Below are 17,958 nucleotides of genomic sequence, written 5' to 3'. Positions count from 1 at the left end.
ACTGACATTTATCTTCATCTTTTCCATTCCCTTCCCTCCAATTTTTCCTTGTTTTCCATCTTCCTACCTCTTTTCCCCCCACTCTTGACCGATTTTCATAATGCTGAGCTGTCGGCTACCCTCGAGAAAGACACTTAACTGGTGTAAATACCCTGTCTGAATGAATATTTCATGGATGGAGGTAGTGTGGTTACAGGCTGAATTTGTTCGTGTGTGTGCGTCTGTTTGGGTCTGTGTGTGTGTGTGTGTGTGTGTGTGTGTTAATGCATGCATGCGTGCATACTGAGGCACAAGTTATCCTGCGGTATTTGAACGGTACGCACAGCAACAAGACCACAGGGCACGCAGGAAATGGAAATGTAATTGGATTGTGACAGGATGCAGTTTGTGAACAGAAACCAGTCTGCCCCACAGGAGTCGTTTCATACACTAGCACATTAACTCGCTCTCGCAAAAAACGCCATCATAACATGCACATGCACATACACATACACTCCCCCCCATTATTCCTTTTCATTGCCCACTCGCCGCAGCCAATTTCTCTTACTGATGTGAAGTCGAAGTGGGTATTTTCAAACTTACAGTATATTTTGGCCTCACAAAGACAACCTAGGCTTTATCAGTATAAATCAAGGGACCATCTGTACGTTCATGTGATATTGAGTAAAGAAGAGGAAGCTACTTATGCTTTGGAAATGACCAGATGGCAAAAAATAATATATATAATGGTTACGCAGCATCTGTGAGAGTTAGTGGTACGCTACAAGTGTCTGTTCTGACGCAGTAACAACCTGTAGCACCTTGAATCATCAATGGGAAATAAGTTCTGACGGTACAACGGCAACAAACGCAGAAGACATAAGAGGAGCCACTTCAGAAACTCACTCCCGAGGGAAAACAGTGACATGAAATCCACCTTTCGTCTGTTTCATCATGAGCCTCTGAGATAATGCGGCTCAGCCTTCTACTACAGAGAGACGGACGTTGGCTAAAAACTTTTAAAAGTCTGACACCCTCTCACATCGTTAGACAGTGAGTCGAAGACTTGCAAGGTCACTATTTACAAGATTCATATTTAGAAAAGCAGCTTTTGCCTACAGCTGTCTTTTCGAGAGCTGTAGTGATTTCTGTCCAGTTTTTCCCCTTCTCCAAAAACTCTGCCAACTACTCCTAAAAAGAGGAGTAGCTGGCAGAGTCCAAGAAAACCTAGACTTCTTGTTCTTTGCATCCCCAAAGTGCCCTCCATGTTTAATACTGCGTAGCCAGTATAGCCTGCATCCCGATGATGCTCAAGATCTATTGGTTGTCGACACTGTTTGCATGATTGAACGTCACTGCCGAGACTAAAAACCTCTTATGATATGAAACACGTTTGATTTAATCAGAAAGTCACGATGAGAAAAAGACCAACTTGAGACATCTCAGTCCAAGTTTTAGGACCACCTCACACCAAATGATTGAGATGATGGGAACGCGCTGCAACTCGAACTAAACTTTTAGGATTTTATAACTAAATTGGAAATTTGTCTGTAACAGTGAAATTGTTTAAAACTTGGTGTAAGGTCAGCATGAGTTGAAGGATAAGTGGCATTGTCTGCATATTTAGCTACTTACTGCCACAGACGGTACTGAACAATCTGAAAAGGTCTGTGGTACTTCAGATGTTTGATATGTTTTGTTAAGAACCAAGTGAGTTCTTTTGGATTTGTCCTTTTTTTTTTGGCAGGCTGTTAAAAGTGAAATATTGCTGACAAGTAAAATCCCTTTTTGATTTCAGTTTATGTTCGACAAACTCTTCTTTAAGCCACAAATTTAGTTTACATTGATGGTTGGCGCAGCCACCAACAGCGCAACCTATTCTGCAACTTTGCAGGCCAACATTTTAGCTAATTTAGTTTGTTATTGCTATGTGAGGCCACTTCCCAAGGTTGTCCTGACACCCTTTGGTAGTAGAAAGAAGAGGTATGATCATATTTTTTTATGCTGCTTATAGCTGGCTTTAGCTATAAGATGGCCTTATGTCTTTCTCTCTCTCACAGTCTCTTTCTGTATGTCTCTTCCACAGTCACATACTAAAAATTAATGGCACACTAAATATACAGAATAAAATTATAGAAACAGGAATTCTCATTTCTTTCTCAAATATTCACACAAGCTGTTAAGAATCCCTCTGTGGATTTTGTACTTGAAAATAAGTAGGCTGCATTTTCCCAAACAAAGAGGAAGGGAAAAAAAACAAACACAGTCATGCCCGAGGGACACAATCAGCAAAATATACACATGAAACTAAATTCACTTGGTTAATACAAAAGATATGTGAGTGTGTGAGTGGGAGATAAAAACATGTTTTAAGCATCGCTGGCAGTAAATGCACATGTAGCTACATGTAACCGTAACTAACTACAAAAACAAGAAAATACCTGAGTGGGTGGGGGAGGCACTTTCTGCCTGAATTCTGTGCAAGCCCTGACAGCATTAACAAGCCATACCATGGATCAAATTATTAAGATTTTACTCCTGATTGCACTGGTTGTGTGCAGAATGAACAATTTCTCTAACCAAAGGCCAATAAAGGTCATGAATGATTAGATGAGTATGAAATCAGCTCTGACCAGATGGCGTGGCTGTCTCAGTCATTACGACTCCTGACCCTCTGCCAGATTCTGGGGTATGGCCAGAGACAGTGTATTCTGCCGTCATAGACAAGGTACAAGATACCTAAATAAAGATATTGTCAGGGAAGAATGCAACCTCCTCACACCGCAGCCTTTGTTTCTGTGTAACGCCACACTACATTCTCCTTTGCTCCAGACAGACGAGAATCATGATTACTATGGTCGCTGGAGTACTCTGTCATTTGAACATAAACACGTGTTATTTCTTGTCACTGATGTTGTGGTTCTTGTTGGGAGGACAGTCTCTAGTCACCAGATCTGAGGCCAGTTGAAAACCAATGGAACCAACAACCCAACCAACCAACCAACCATCCAACCAACCAACCAACCAACCAACCAACCAACCAACCAACCAACCAACAACCCAACCAACCAACCAACCAACCAACCATCCAACCAACAACCCAACCAACCAACCATCCAACCAACCAAACCAACCAACCAACCAACCATAATTGCCAAATGAGGGATTATCTGGCTCATGGTGGCCAAATAACATTTGTTGGGTTTCCCTGAAGTTTTCTCACCTTTCTGCACATGTTGAAACTCAACAAACACTATAATAACCACCTTTCTTAAACAAAAACTGTTCAGCAAAAGACATTTAATCCACTGTAACCCCAATCACTGCCCCACAGGAAAGTGAACAGAACAGAAATGTTGATATGGGTCTTTGGATAAAACGTTTTCATGTGTAAAGTCGTCCCTCTGGACGTGGACTCTCACCTTCACAGATAACACCTTCTAACTATGGGAGAGCTGCTGAATCCTTCTGGGAGTCGGCCTCAGCGCTCCACACCTCATTATGACATTCACACCAGACGGAGCAAAAGACTGGGAAACAATGGAGCAATGTGGAGAAAAAGATAGAGGGAGGAGGATGGAGTAGAAAGAGAGGTGTGAAAAGAGAAGAAGAAACAGAGGAAATTGGTTGTATGTGGAGGCGGTGGATAGTAGGATGCGGGAAATGAGACAGAAAGGGCAGAAAAAAGGACATTTTGAGGATTTATAGAGTTTTATACAACTTGAGAAAGAGCAAATGAATGGGAAACACGCTGCTGCTTGTCTGTGATGTATGGCAAGTTACACTAATTATCCCAGAGGCCTTTGGGTTAGGGAAGTGTTAATGAGCATCAATGAAAACATATCCAGACTGCGAGAAACCAAAGTACTCTCTTTTAATGACATAACCAGAGGAGCTGGGCCTGTTTAGATGAAAGCTTTAGAACTCTCCTTTTTGAAAATGGAGCTGCGGGTTAAGGACGATGGGCAGAGGAGGGTGGGAAACTTAGAGTGTGTGTTTACTGCAGGTCATTGAAGTTTTTAAAGTACAGTGCTACTGATAGCACTGATTATGTCTTTGATATAAAAAACAGAGTAATGGGCTCACAAATGCTTCAAGATACAAACTTGCTTTTAGGCTGTGCTTCTTCCGTCCTACCTGATCTTGATGTGGTCTTCCAGTTCACCACGGGGCACAGTTTCAGTGCAATGGTCAGTAAAGGGGCAAGCCACAGTCAGCTTGTCCAGCAGCTTGTGCACCAGCAGGCTGGGCTTCCTGCAGCTCTGCAGCATGAGGGGCGTGCGGCACACGGGGCAGAAGTCGCTCTCCAGAAGGAAGCTGGTGAGGCACTCTCGGCAGTAGGTGTGTCCGCATGGCGTATCCAGGGGCCTGATGAGTGGCTGCAGACAGATGTGACAGACCAGGTCGTCGTCCACCTCGTCCATGTAATCGTACTCGTGGTTCTCCTCCAGCTGGTGAACGTGGCCACATGACGCACACAGGTCGGGAGGTGGAGACAACAGCCCATAGTCAGAGGGGGAAAGAGGTGGAGCCGATGCTTCAGCCATCGCTGTGGCACCTTCAGGGTGTGCACTCTCGTCCTGCATGCTCATTTGAAGGGCAGGCCCCAGGATGGCTGTTTAATCCGCTGAGGTCATTAGCAGCAGAGGCCTGTGGGAAACAATGTTGTACAAGGTTCCTTTAGTCAAGTAAATGTACAAACACAACAGCGTCCATTGCAAGCAAAATCTAGAAAGTATCAACGCAAAAGCACTGGTTGTGCAGTAAAATATCTCCTTTATTATTATATATGACATTATTAATTGTCACAAACAAAGTTCTGATCTAATTTTTGGACATTTGACATTTTATTTGTGGAATATTGGATCATTTTTTTCACCTCTTTGGTCTTGAAATGAAACAATATGAAAAATGTAAGAGGAAAATATTTCTTTAGTAGAGCAGCAAACAACTGGTAACTTCACAAGCAGCCCCAAATAGACAGAGAGTGTTTATTGTAAGAGAGAATAAGCCAAAAAGATTGGGTGAATGAGTGTGAAATATAAATATATATATACATATATAAAACACTAAAAACTGCAATATTTATAAATAAAAAGTAGCTTCAAATGGAAATACTAAAGTCATGTTATCATGTCAAGTAAAGTAAGTATGTGTGTGTGTTCCCAGAGCAGTGAATTGCCTCCTTCTCATGAACAACAGCACCACATGTGTGATGGTGTGTGTGTGTGTGTGTGCGGCACTCCCACCAACAAACCGTCCTTCTCTCAGTTTGTTTCTATTCCTTCGCTGGCGCAGAAAAGTGAAAGCGAACTACTAAGATTTCATCTCTGAGTTGCAGGGACATCGATACCGCTCATCTCAGCAGTGAGTGCACAGAGAGATAGAAGCAGATAACCGCATGACAAACGCACATCACCGCTACACCGGTTTTCATTGTGCTCCACGTTGTGAGCTTGCCAGCGTACACGTCATACCCAAAACAGGCAGGCTCCTCGAGCACATGGACACTAGCAGATGGGCTCAGTCAGACACACGTCACCTTGGCAACAGCCATCTTGTTGGCGCTCCACTAGCTTTATTTCTGGACCCACTGTTGGGTCTTGGCTGTTTAATGAGACACAAGATCTTGTTAAAAAAAAAAAAATACCAACAACAACAACAACAACAGGAACAGAACTTGTGTTTGGAGTCTACAAAATGGTGCTAGATCTATTTTTGTTGGACACTTTCCCACGCTCTTGTGCTAAACAGTTTGATGTGCGACTTAATATTCTAATGTGGGCAAGTAAGATGTATAAGTACATAGAAATCTGTAGGGTAACCACCAAGTTGTCAAAACAAACAGGCCTCTTCAATTCCTCTTTACATAAGCAGTATGAAGATAGCGCGGGGCAAGTTATGACAGCCATAAAAGCTCAGTGTCTTTGGTGTGTCTAGGAGCTAATAAGAAGAGGCTGAGCAGTCTTAACAAAGATGAACTTTCCCACTGAGAGCTTGCGGTAACATGGCTGATTCATCACACACTGAGGCACCTGCTGTGTCTGAGGCCTGGCCTGATCTATGGAGCAGAACACTTTCATTACAGCACGGGGAAAAACGAAGAGGCGGAGAAGGATGAGGAGAAATAACTGAAGAAAAAAGAAAAGTAATTCGAAGGTGGTTTGATATTTCCTCCATCTCCTGATCTGAACAGGATAACATAATCTCCTTCAAGTCTGTCCTCTTTGCTCTTTTTGGGAAACTTTAAAAAAGAACTACAGACAGACAATCAGAATATACTGAATGGGTCAGAATGGACTCCCGTTTAGTCTGAAACAAAAAATGATTGACATCTTCTGATATTCACAGCCTTGACTGAAACCCGTTAGCCATCTTAATCCGTGTTTGGAATGAAGATAACCCAGTAACAACGCTTTTTCCTGCACACAGATATGTGCAACTACATGCAGAGACACGCATTTAGACACACACACACAGATGCCTCTACACACCCACTTATACAGCCGGGCACACCTGTGCCTGAGGAGCATCGTCGCTCTCTCTCTCTCTGATCCCTGAACTGTTGGTATGTTGGCCTTTGCTCTAGAGAGTACATACATTAACAAAGAGCTGAAAGGCTGAACCATAACTGCATAATCACGTTTCATTACTATAATAACTACACCTCCAAGCAAGCACGCTGCATTCATCCCACGTTTTCTACTTCCCTTTTGATCAAAAGTGAAAGAAAAATCAATGTTTAGACTGTGAATTCAACTCCAAGGTTAAAAGCGTTTTCGTTTGAACTGAAGCCATGTCAAGCTTCGGCTCAATAGGCTGTCCGTTTTCAACGATTGAGAGCTGGGAGAGTTTGTTTGTTTAAGATAGCTTCTACCTCCTCCCTCACACATTGCACAGTTTATGCAAATAGAGCTGTTGATTCACTCTCGGGTTACTCTCCTGTGATCTGAAATGACTTGACGAGTTAATAATGATACAAGTCCTCGCAGAGTCAGCGCCTTTTTCCTTAACGATTGAGTGTGAAAAACAACCCAATGACAAGGTAACTGTGTCCGCGTCAGCACTCTGGCTTTCCACTCCAAAGTAGCATGTCGCTACGTACATATCCACCCTCTTGTATGCAGTTCTGGACAAATCAGATCATATCTGTACCGATCAAACATTCACACCCTGGGGCACAGGCACAGTCAGCCAAATCAGACAAAGCTAGTGCTTGCATATACCACTCTGGATGCAACACGTCATTCTTTAGTTTGTTGAACAATGCAGGTTTAATTTTTAAGTGCTACAATGCTTTTTGTAGTTGGAGCAGGGGTGGTCACACATTGTCAAGACCACAAACCGCTCCGTGATTCATGTCGAACAGAAACTCAATCACGGAGCCCACTCTCATCAAAACAATTACAGCACAGAGTGGGAGTGATGAACAACAAATTGCTCATAAACATGCCAGCTCATTAGATCATGAAAAAAATCCCAATAGCGTGCTGATACTAGATCGACACCGCAGCTCCGAGGAACCCGATAAACAGGGAGCACAAATGAACATGAGGCATCATGGAGTTACAGGCGCACAGTCTGCTGTGTTCAGACATGCCCCCGAATCACACAGAAAATTCCACTAAGTCATTATTTTTTTTTGTACTTTCTGCAGACATCTGCTCCATAACCACAAGTTTGGAAAACAATGGAAAAACTGGAACATCAAGCTTTATTTCTACAGTATATAACTGGAAACAAATAAATAACTCAAACTTCTTTGCAGTGTACAGATACTGTAAGCAGGACTTGTCACGATACACACCCAAGTCATGAGTCATTTAGTCATATCGCTGCTACTATCTACTGAAGGAATCTCCCTACTTGATGACGGTAATGGTGGACATGTGACATAAACAAAAATATGGAAACATTATTATCTTTGTTTCATTTAAATTTAGAAATCACAGATAATATTACATAACATGATATTTTAGCAGCTCTCAAATCCGGCACATCTCTATCTATTTCGAATGAAACATATGAGATGTGGAGCAACAGAGCAATGTAATTCCTGCCCTTTCAACAACCTCTACATAAAGCTCTTGTGTGTGTGTGTGTGTGTGTGTGTGTGTGTGTGTGTGTGTGTTTGTGTATGCCGGTCGCCCCCTGAGCTCCACAGTGCATCTGAGCCAGATCTGACACCTCAGTCTGGGAGAACAGCTGCAGGCAGATGTGAAGCTTTGCAAAGTGTCTCTAATATCAGAAAGGCTGGATCAGCACAGACTGTACTGAACACCAACTGAGACGGTAAGATTGGCAGTAACACACACAGGTATCAGTAAATCTGCTCACAGTATAATTATAGGCACTGTATCGTCTACGGGCATGCAAAGTGAAGGTGAAAACACGCTCACGCTGGGATTCAGTGCAAATTAATTTCATGTGAGTAACACAAACCTGTAACAGGCCTGGGAACAGTGTCTTCTAAACTAGTGACACAGCTATTAAAGCTTTTTATGACAACACACAACCACACTTCTAAAAAAATAAACAGCTCTGTGTGGGGAAAGTGTACTTACATGACTCCAAGAGCGACGTTCACTTTCAGCAATGCAGTTCACCTGAACAGGTAAAGCCTCGCACAGGGTGTAACATTAAACCATTCAGAGAGGAGGTGGAGGGGAGGGCAAAGGAGAGTTAAATGACTCAGTAAAGAGGACTTTGTCCCAGTCACGGAGCCGGACGATTGGCTGCCAGTCCTCAAGTGGAGAAATCTTATCCGACTGCCGGTCTTGAGGGAATTCTGTAACCCAAAGTGAGGAATACTGTTCCTGTGTGAGCTCAGAACCTGCTCACCTCTAGCAGGCCAAGGTGATCAGGAAGTGGTAGAGCAGGGGGGCGGAGCCAAAGAAGAAAAAAAAAGGTAAACAAGAGTACTGCCCAAACCTGCTCTGGGAGTAGTTGGAGAAGTTGGAATTTCCTATAAAGTGGAGTGGACATGGGAAACAGACGAATGGAGGGTTATGAAAAGCAGTCGAGACATTCTTCAAAAATTGCACCAGTTCCACTAAAAAACATTTATTTATTTTTTTTTTGGTAATGAAATAAAAATATTGAAAAGGGCACCAACAGCTTGAGCTACAAGTTTTGACAGGACCTCTTCTATAAAATTGAATAACCCACAAAACATTTTATGTGCCCACATGATTTATTTTTCTGCGGACAATTTGCGTAAACAGAAGGGCTGCGCTGTGCTCTTTAAACAGGAAGCCCATAATCTGAGTAAATGACAGCATGTCTCAGGCTTAGGTAATGCTACCATGTACTGCAAATATTTCAAGCCCGTGTACAATACAGACACTTATAATACTTGATGCTTGTATGGGGCCTTCTTTTTTTTGTTGTGGGTTTGTCATCTCTAGGACAATAGCTGCTTTTGTTAAGCCATGCGTGTGACTCCGGCTTTGTGCAAAAACAGTTGTTATCCTCGTTTTCAGATGTGGTTTTCCTCACGGCTTTTCCTACCTCACGCTGCTCTTTAAAGCCGGAGACTGCGAGCCACAGGTGCTCCAGACAAACACGACTGCAGACACAAAATGACGGCTCTTCATGAGTCACTCCTTGACGCAAGCGGAGCTGAATCATTAGTTATCCTGAAATGTGGAGACATATCATGATTAACTATTATGTACACTACCTTTCTTGCTTTTTGTCATCATCAGTAATTGTGTCATGTTGCACAGAGTGGCGTATGAGTTACTCTGACTCAAGTAATACATGAGTTGTGGGTTCACTGCTTCCTAAATGCATGTGTAAGTGTTTGATACAATATTATACAATATATTGTGAGTCTGTCAGGTCAACCACTTTGACCAGACTGAAATATCCCAACAACTTCTGGACGTTTGCCAAGAAATCTTGCACCATCACCGGGTCAAAAATGTCAATTTGTTCCCATTAATCTCACCTGTACTTTGTGCTGGCGCGCTCACACGCTAAACTAAGATGGTGATTAGACATACTACGTAAATAAGACATCAGCATGTTGGGATTGTCATTGAGAGCATGCTGACATTAGCATTTAGCTCCTGGCACCACCGTGCCTCTGTACAGCCTCACAGAGCTCTGCAAAGCATTGCTGTAGACTCCCATTAAAAAAAAAACCCAAACATCTATCAGATTAGTAAAAACATTTTCAACTTCCTCCATTTTCACACATTTCAGCACATTTTACACTTTTAAAAAAGTGGAAAGACAAGCAACTCCTCCCATGGAGAAAAAAAACATCATGAAATTCAAGGAGATCGCTCTGGACAGAGGAGCACGAGCTTTTTGCTGAGGTGGGGGATGAAAATTACTCAGCTACGTGATAAAGTTACTGACTGTAGACACTGAATGTTAAAATGATCCCATCTCCCATAGAGAAATATATTCAGCCTGAATTTTATTTGATCCACATGAAGAGAAGTTGCATTTTAAAAAATGGGTAAAAACCTGTCAGGGATGGCAAATCATTTTATTTGCACGTGATTTACATTCATCACATGTTCATAACACATGCAGGTTTATAAGAATTGTTGAAAGATCTTTCCACAGTGGACCCTCTTCCATGCTTCTAGCTCATAACTAAAAACTGTTTCTTATTAGGGCGTTTCATGTTTTCCTTGTAGTTTCTTCTTCATGCTTGGAGCAGGAGGGTGAGACACACTCATGTTTTCATGTGTCTGATTTCTCTGTAAATCATATTTCAGTTTCAGTTCACACATGACTCACAACGCTTTTCCGACAAGTGTGTCATTTACGGGAAGACAAACTGTTGATTGTCTTTGCGATACTTGGTATCACCTTTAAAGGTATTTGTCATATTTCTTCTTCACGCCCACTGAACAATCAGGCCGAGTAGAGTCTCTTCACTGGATGAGTGATGGTCGATGAACAAGAAACTGTGGAGCAGTTTGTGGTGACCTTTACAGCTGTCATATCTCTCCTACTTCCTTTCCGCATGACCACTCCTCTCTCCTTCTTCCTCTTCTCTTCTCTTCTCTAGATGTGCCAATTGAGAGGAAATGCCCATGCACTACTTCTCTGGCTAAATAATGCAATGTGTTTTTTTTACAATGATTCGAAAGATTTTGAGTTTCTTGAACTCTTAAGTTCTCTTTGAAGTGCTGAGTTGAACCTGCATCCTGTTTCATTTCTGCTGAGTCCTCAGCTCCCTGCTGCTGGAGTTTATCTAAACACTGTGGTGCAGGTGAAACCAATCTCCCCCTGTCTCTCTAGGACACTTTCTCGCCATTCTCTTGTTTCTCTCTCGCTCTTCCTCTGACACACTTTCCTCTATGTCCCCAGCAGTGATTTGAATTCAGATGGATGATGAGAATGTAAAAGAACCGGCTGATACAAAGACGGGGGAATATTTCTCCCTTTTAACTCAAATTTTCAAGCGCCCTTCATCAGTTTCTCTTTGTATCCATTCTCATGTGGCACTGAAAGGTCGATTGTCTCTCTTCCTTCCACACAGCATCCATATTTCATGGTACCAATGCAAATGCTCTTCGTAGCATGAATATAGAAGAGGGAAACAGGAGACAGAAGGTCATCAAATAGAAGCTATCGAGCCATGGAGACGGCCGCTTTCTTGCCCTAATGCGGTCATTCAACACATACTGTGTTTGGGTGCAGGTGTGAGTCTATGCAGATGGATGTGCTTTGGTGTTGTGAGTGTACACTTTGGGGGTCAATCCAAGAGAAATGCAAGGTTTGTCAAACACAAAAGAACTACATGCTCAGCTTTCAGCCTTCGTCTGTTTAAAAAGGGCAATCATTTAGCTTCAGCTGACCCTCGCCAACGGTACTTAGATAAAACACTACCTTGAGACCTTTCTACACTCAGTAATCATATTGAACTATAGAGTATAAATGTAGCTACTGCATTTAGAATATATTTATACTCCTCTACCTACATTAGGTTGTGATACTTGACTGCACTCTACTGCAGATTTGTTGACATGATTACGTGGTTCGTAGTCAGTCTGAATTTACATCAAAAACAAGAGGCCGCAAGGATTTTTTGCGATTCAGAATTAAAGGATTAATGTTACATTAATGTTTAATGCTACATTAAAGGAGCCTCCCGTTCCAAGCATGGCCGCTTAACGCACAAAAAAAAAAAAAAAAACGCCTGATCTAGAGCCAGTGTTTAAATGTGCAACTTCAGTTTCTGCCATATTCTGTAAATAGAGCAACCTAAATTTTTAACAAATTGGACTTTTTAAAGGGAAATTGCAGTATCTGACAACCTGGGAGATATCTCATGTTTTTGTACACTATAACAATTTATTCACCCCTTTAAAAAAGAGATTTGGGAAAGCAGACTGCAAAATGACAAGCAATGATCAAGGTGAGTCTTTCTGAAAAAGAACAACACAAAACATTTCTCTGTGACAGAAGCATATTTCAACCAGTTCTGTGCAGACTGCATAGCAAAGCATTCACTTCTTAGTCATCTTACAGTTTGTTTGGTTTATTAGTGCGAGGGTGTGGCTCATTTCTTAACATTGTTCCATCTACCACTTTAGTCCAAAGCAAACAGAAATATTTTTGTACAGACAGTCATCAATCAAATCAGACTTTATCTGTATGGCACTTTTCATACAAACATAAGATGTAATGCAAACACAATAACTACCCACAAACAAACAGAGGGAACAACTACCAAGGATAGGATTGCAAAATGGTGCCCAGAGGATAAATCCTAATGATGACTCACTTCACTTTTCGATCATACAGTAGCCTCGGCTGTACTTCATGCTTAGACTGATTAGCTCACCTACAAACTAAGATACCTGCATCACGTGTAGCATGCTCAGACATTTAGTCAGAGCACATCTTTGCCTACAAGCCTCACTAGCATGGCTGAATCTTACTGTTTACTTAAGGCCTGACTGAAACATGATTTCCATCCAGGACAACAAATACCAGACTTTCTCTTTCCCAGACTTCTACAGGGACTATTTTTAGGTTTGGTTTGTTATTGAGTTTTATCCCAACCGGGTGAGTAGTAGGAAAACAAAAATAATGCTTTTAGACTTGAGCCCCTGAGTAATTATTCAACAACCTGAATGAAAAACACTCAGCACTTCATTCTCTTTGCGCTGCAGGCAAATGACGCACATTCATACATGGCTCAAAAAAGAAACAGACACGCCACTTCTCCATCTATCCTGTTTACCCTCAGAATCACGCTTTCCTCTCTCTTTCTATTGAACGTTCTTTTCATTTTATCCAATCTCAGGAATAAAAGTGATGCCATTTCCCCTTAGCCAGGTGTCGCTACCTTTTTATCCCCCCCCTCATGAATACATTTTCTGACAAACACTTTCAGTTTTCTCCCGGTAATCTCCAGCTACCTAATTCGAGGCGGCATCCGAAATACATGAGCGCTGCTGTCTCACATTGTTTCCCTTGTTCTTTCACTCACTACGGTAATAAAATGTGGCTTTCCATCACTCCCAGAGCCACATATACAAACCTGTGCGCTTCAAACGCACAAGCAAACGCCACATGTCAGTTAGAAGCTCATCCATTACTGTCTGCCTTGACACCACTGGCCCACTGCCACCTACCCGAAGCCCACTCGTGTCTAACACACTTCAGCTGCAATCAGAAAGGCAGGAGTTTTTGCAGGACTGTAAGTGCAAGTGTTGCACTCTTTTATCACTGCCTGTCTGATTTGCACAAAAAGGCAGGCTTGGTGATAAAGTAGGGCAGTCGATTTTTAATTTTCCCAGCTCTGACACAATAATATGAGGAAATAATGACGTATTCAATAAGTCATTAGTCTAGTGTCAAAAGGCGCTGTGCTCTTGACATAGGGAAAAGCGCATTGTACAGGTGCAGAACATACACGACTGTGTGCTGGTGCAGATCTGACAGTTGCTCTATAAGCAGTAATCAGTGGTGTGAACATCATCATTCAAAGCGCACGGGGTGGATAGTGTTATTTGTTATGCTATTTGTCAAATGTCACGGTGACACCGAGCCAGATTGTAAGAAAAAAAAGGGAGACATTTGTACATGCGGGACAAGAGGGACAGATGCTGAGCAGACTACAGAATGAGGAGCGAGTGAGAGACAAATGAAAGAGGGCACACACAGAGAGAGATATGAAGCGAGTGGTGTGTCTGGCTCAGTTTTCAGTGTTGAATCGGTGGTCTGAGTCTCAGGGGAGAAGCAGAGCGTTGCTGTTCCAAGCAGGTAACGCCAGCCAGCAAATGAAGATGAATTCACTTAATCTCTCTGCTGCCAAAACTACACCCTAACATTGAGACACACACTCGCACGCAGACACCTAAAAGGCCCTCACACACACACACACACACACACACTCTAACCATCACTCTAATACAGGTTTCGCTGCTGAAATGTTTACATTTCACATTTATTTCAATATTTCTGCCACTGAGTGAATCACATTTTGTCACTGCTTATAAAAGCCTGAACGTGTGTGTGTGTGTGTGTGTGTGTGTGTACTGAAGTGTGTGTCGAAGGAAAACTAGAGCAGGGCCACAGATGCTTGACAGCGGGACAGTCTCATTATCCTGGTCCAGTGTGAGAGGCTAACAGCGACCCCTGCCAACCCCGTATGTCACTCAGAAGTTGCCTTTGGTAACAACGGATTAGCCTGATTGGCTGCGGCTGCTGCTGCGACAGGAGAAGGCTGATTAAAATGTCTTATAGTGTGAGGAATAACATGGAGGACGTGTGCAATTGGGCAACGCTGTGTAACCTTTCTATAGATATATGTCTCTGTAACTCCCACGCTGCGCCCCATACGTCTGTTTCTTCGCTCTGTAACTTTGTACTTTGTAGAAGTACGTAACAGTCGAGGGCACTAAGTCGTACATCACCAACTGTTTCACTGTTTTTTCACTGTCTGGGCATTTTGGACCTCCAGGAAGAGGAGCTTGTCGGCCATTGAGTTGTGAGCTCTGCCGGTGTTGTGCCAGAACAGGAGCTGGGCAAGCAGGCAATGTAAACCAAGCTCTGCAGCCCTTATGGACATAATGACAGAAGCAAAAAGACTGAAGAGGATGTTGATGGAGGAAGCTAAGAAAGAGAGAGGAGACGGCATCATACAAGAGTAAATCTACTTTTAGTGGGGCGGTCGGTAGCATAGTGGGTTAAGCCGCCGCCCCGGGTGTAGAGGCTACAGTCCTCGCTGCAGCTGGCCCCGGTTCGAATTCTGCATCTGACGGCCATTTACTGTGTGTCATTCCCCCTCTCTCTGCTTCCTGTCTATCTTCAGCTGTCCTATTATAAAAAGGCCCAAAGAAAAAATCGACTTTTAGTCGTCGTTGCGAGCTAACGGATGCCGAGGTGGTTGGACTAGTAAGTAACATTAGATTGCTGCTATGTCTGCACCTGCTTGATGTTTGGCTGTTAGCAAAGTTTCCATATTTCCCACAGTGGTGTTCCACATCTAACTAAATCACAATAAAAATACCAAGTTCTACACAGTCGACACAAAAGGTTTAAATTGTATCTAGAAGCAACAACGTGCTAATGACTGAGCATATGTGGATGAACAGTTCAGTACCGTCTTTGATCTTCCCAGGGTTTTTAACAACGGCAGATAAACTGCACAGATCAGTCCCTTTATTTGTTGAATCCCCCCGTAACCCGTGCTCAAATCCATGTCCCTGATGAGTCCTCAATCTCCCAGCAGGACCTATGAGCTGTGAAAACACACTCAGTCCACTGAGAATAGATGGCAAGCGGTGAGCCTCCACAGTCTAATTTTCCATGACATTTGCATCAGGATATGTGTGGAGAGTGCTTCCCCGTATCACCTTAACGTCGCTTCCTATCAGCAAAGGTTCACCTGAAAAATGTCATTTCATCCCCTCCAATTCCCATCCTGTCCATCTTTCATAATGTTAGTAATGGTTATGTAAAAGTCGGGTCATGTCGTAGCATACAGTAAAAAGAGGCCTGTTAGAGCGCGTTGGTCTTGCTCCAATCATTTATTTCGGAGTGATTAAATTGGGCTTATGATGCAACAGTCCAGATGACCAGGACTTACAAGAATGTGAACAGACGGAGTCATTCATCACAGCCGTAATCCTCTCATCCTTTTATTAGACAGTCATTCCACTCTGCTGCCATGAAACCCTCAATCCACATGCGTGAACGCTGAACATGGAAACAACACACAGTCAGGGATGATGCAAGATGATGCAGAAATGGTACGAAAGCGGTGAAGATGCTCGCCCGAGAGCTTGTTTCTGTTTAGTGTTTCTGAAAGCGGACATCATTTTGGGGAAGGAACGTTGAGCGCTGAATGAATTAAGCTTTATAAATATTCACAAACCTCTCCTCCTTCCCGCTCTACCCTACTGCGATCGCTTAGCTTGCACGTCCAAGAAGCCTTAGATCTTTGCAGGCGCTCACTTCCAAAGGGGCTCTAAAAACTTATTAGTACAGTGAAAACTCAACATGTTTATTTGTCGAGAAAAAACAATATTCATTTATTCAGAATTAGACGCGAAACCTCGCGGAGAACATGCTGCGCCAAATCACATTAAATTGAAATCGCAAATTATGAGATCGATGTAATTGTTCTGACATCCATTTGTGATGGTCATTATTTCTATCTGCCCGTCTGTTGCCATGGAAATAGGTTTTTATAATTTCATACAGCTCGACACAATCTCCGTGCTTGAAACCTGCTGCAGGTTTTGTTTTGTTTGTCTGTGAAGCCTCTTGCTTCAACATTTCTGTGTTCTATTGATTCTCACTGTATACTGCTTGTCTCTTTGTGTTGCTGTAGTGGAGTCTGATGTGCTGCTCTGGCCATTGTCCTTACTGCTCCAGTCACAGCAGCTGCTCTGCTTTTAAGCCGGCCACCAGTGGGAAACTCAGTCTTTGATGTGAAGCATGTTGATGGCTCTCATTCAGCCCCAGACCTGAGCTTTATGGCTTCACATTGACCCGGACAACAACCATGTCAAAGAAATGCTGCAGCGAGAAAGAAATCATACCTGTGTGTAGGACGGCGTGTACACTGCAGCATCTATACCTCTATTACTACACCACAGCTGCCTTTAATAGTGCCATTACTTCTCCTATGAACTGCCATCAGTATGAGGAGTAATGGGCAGCCCCCCTAAGGAGCGGTTGGGGGGGATCAGTGCCTTGCTCAAGGAGGTGAACTGGCACCTCTCCAGCTACCAGAACACCATCCATATTTTTGTTCCATGTGGGACTTGAACCGGCCACCCTCCGGTTCCCAAGTCCCTATGGACTGAACTACTGCCGCCCAAGGTTGGGGGGTCTGGTGAATATGCTCATTCATCAAACGCTTATTTGCTTTCTTGCTGCAAGTTATCTGAGAATAATGGCACCAATCCAGCAATTATGTGTCACTGCTTAGCTTGGTTAAATAAACTGGGTTAAGGGCTAAGCCAGGTGACAAAATCCACCTTCTGAAACTCTGAAACTCTGAAACTTTCTTGGGGCTGGACAGGTAGCGGACAAGCTGTGACCTGAAGTGAAGCCAAAAACTACAGTTCCTCAAACGTTTGGTCTCTGTAGCTAATTTCCCCGTTCATGACAACTGTACTCTGTGTCTCTGGTTTTGTCACTACAAGCAACTCCATGTGTAAATATTGATTATAGCAGCTTTAATACGTATTATTTTATGGTTGTAGTTGTTTGGGATGGGGCTAGACTTGTAGCCTACTTAAGTATTTGAGTAATTAGTTACTTTCCTCTTATGCATTTTTGAGGTTGTAGTTTGTAGACTGGATTGCATTCACTGGAGGACATTTGCTTTACGTGCCATGCTATGATACTATGAAACTGTGAAGGTCCTCGTGATATTGTATCAAGCCTCGAGCACACACAGGCTCATCACATTAGACCCATCTGAAGATCATTTATAAACTACAATAAATTATATCCAGAGTCCATGTGAAAATCTTGCCCTCTTTT

At 42.8% G+C, this 17,958-nt stretch overlaps 1 protein-coding gene across 2 annotated transcripts in view; it reads right to left on the bottom strand.

Moving 5' to 3' along the window:
* lnx1 (ligand of numb-protein X 1) overlaps positions 1-8,849 on the bottom strand; it is a 32,231-nt gene extending 23,382 nt beyond the window's left edge. For both annotated transcript variants that reach the window (XM_010731009.3, XM_010731010.3), the window contains exons 1-2: positions 8,544-8,849; positions 4,117-4,629 (exon numbers count right to left, since the gene is read on the bottom strand). In XM_010731009.3, the coding sequence (XP_010729311.1) occupies positions 4,117-4,571 (455 nt within the window). In that variant the 5' untranslated portion in view covers positions 4,572-4,629; positions 8,544-8,849. The remainder of the gene's footprint in view (positions 1-4,116; positions 4,630-8,543) is intronic.
* Positions 8,850-17,958: the final 9,109 nt, after the last annotated feature.

This window comes from Larimichthys crocea, chromosome XVII (genome assembly GCF_000972845.2).
Source record: "Larimichthys crocea isolate SSNF chromosome XVII, L_crocea_2.0, whole genome shotgun sequence".
Classification (NCBI taxonomy): domain Eukaryota; kingdom Metazoa; phylum Chordata; class Actinopteri; family Sciaenidae; genus Larimichthys; species Larimichthys crocea.
Note: the sequence above shows the minus strand (reverse complement) of the source record. Positions and strands in the feature narration are given on the sequence as shown.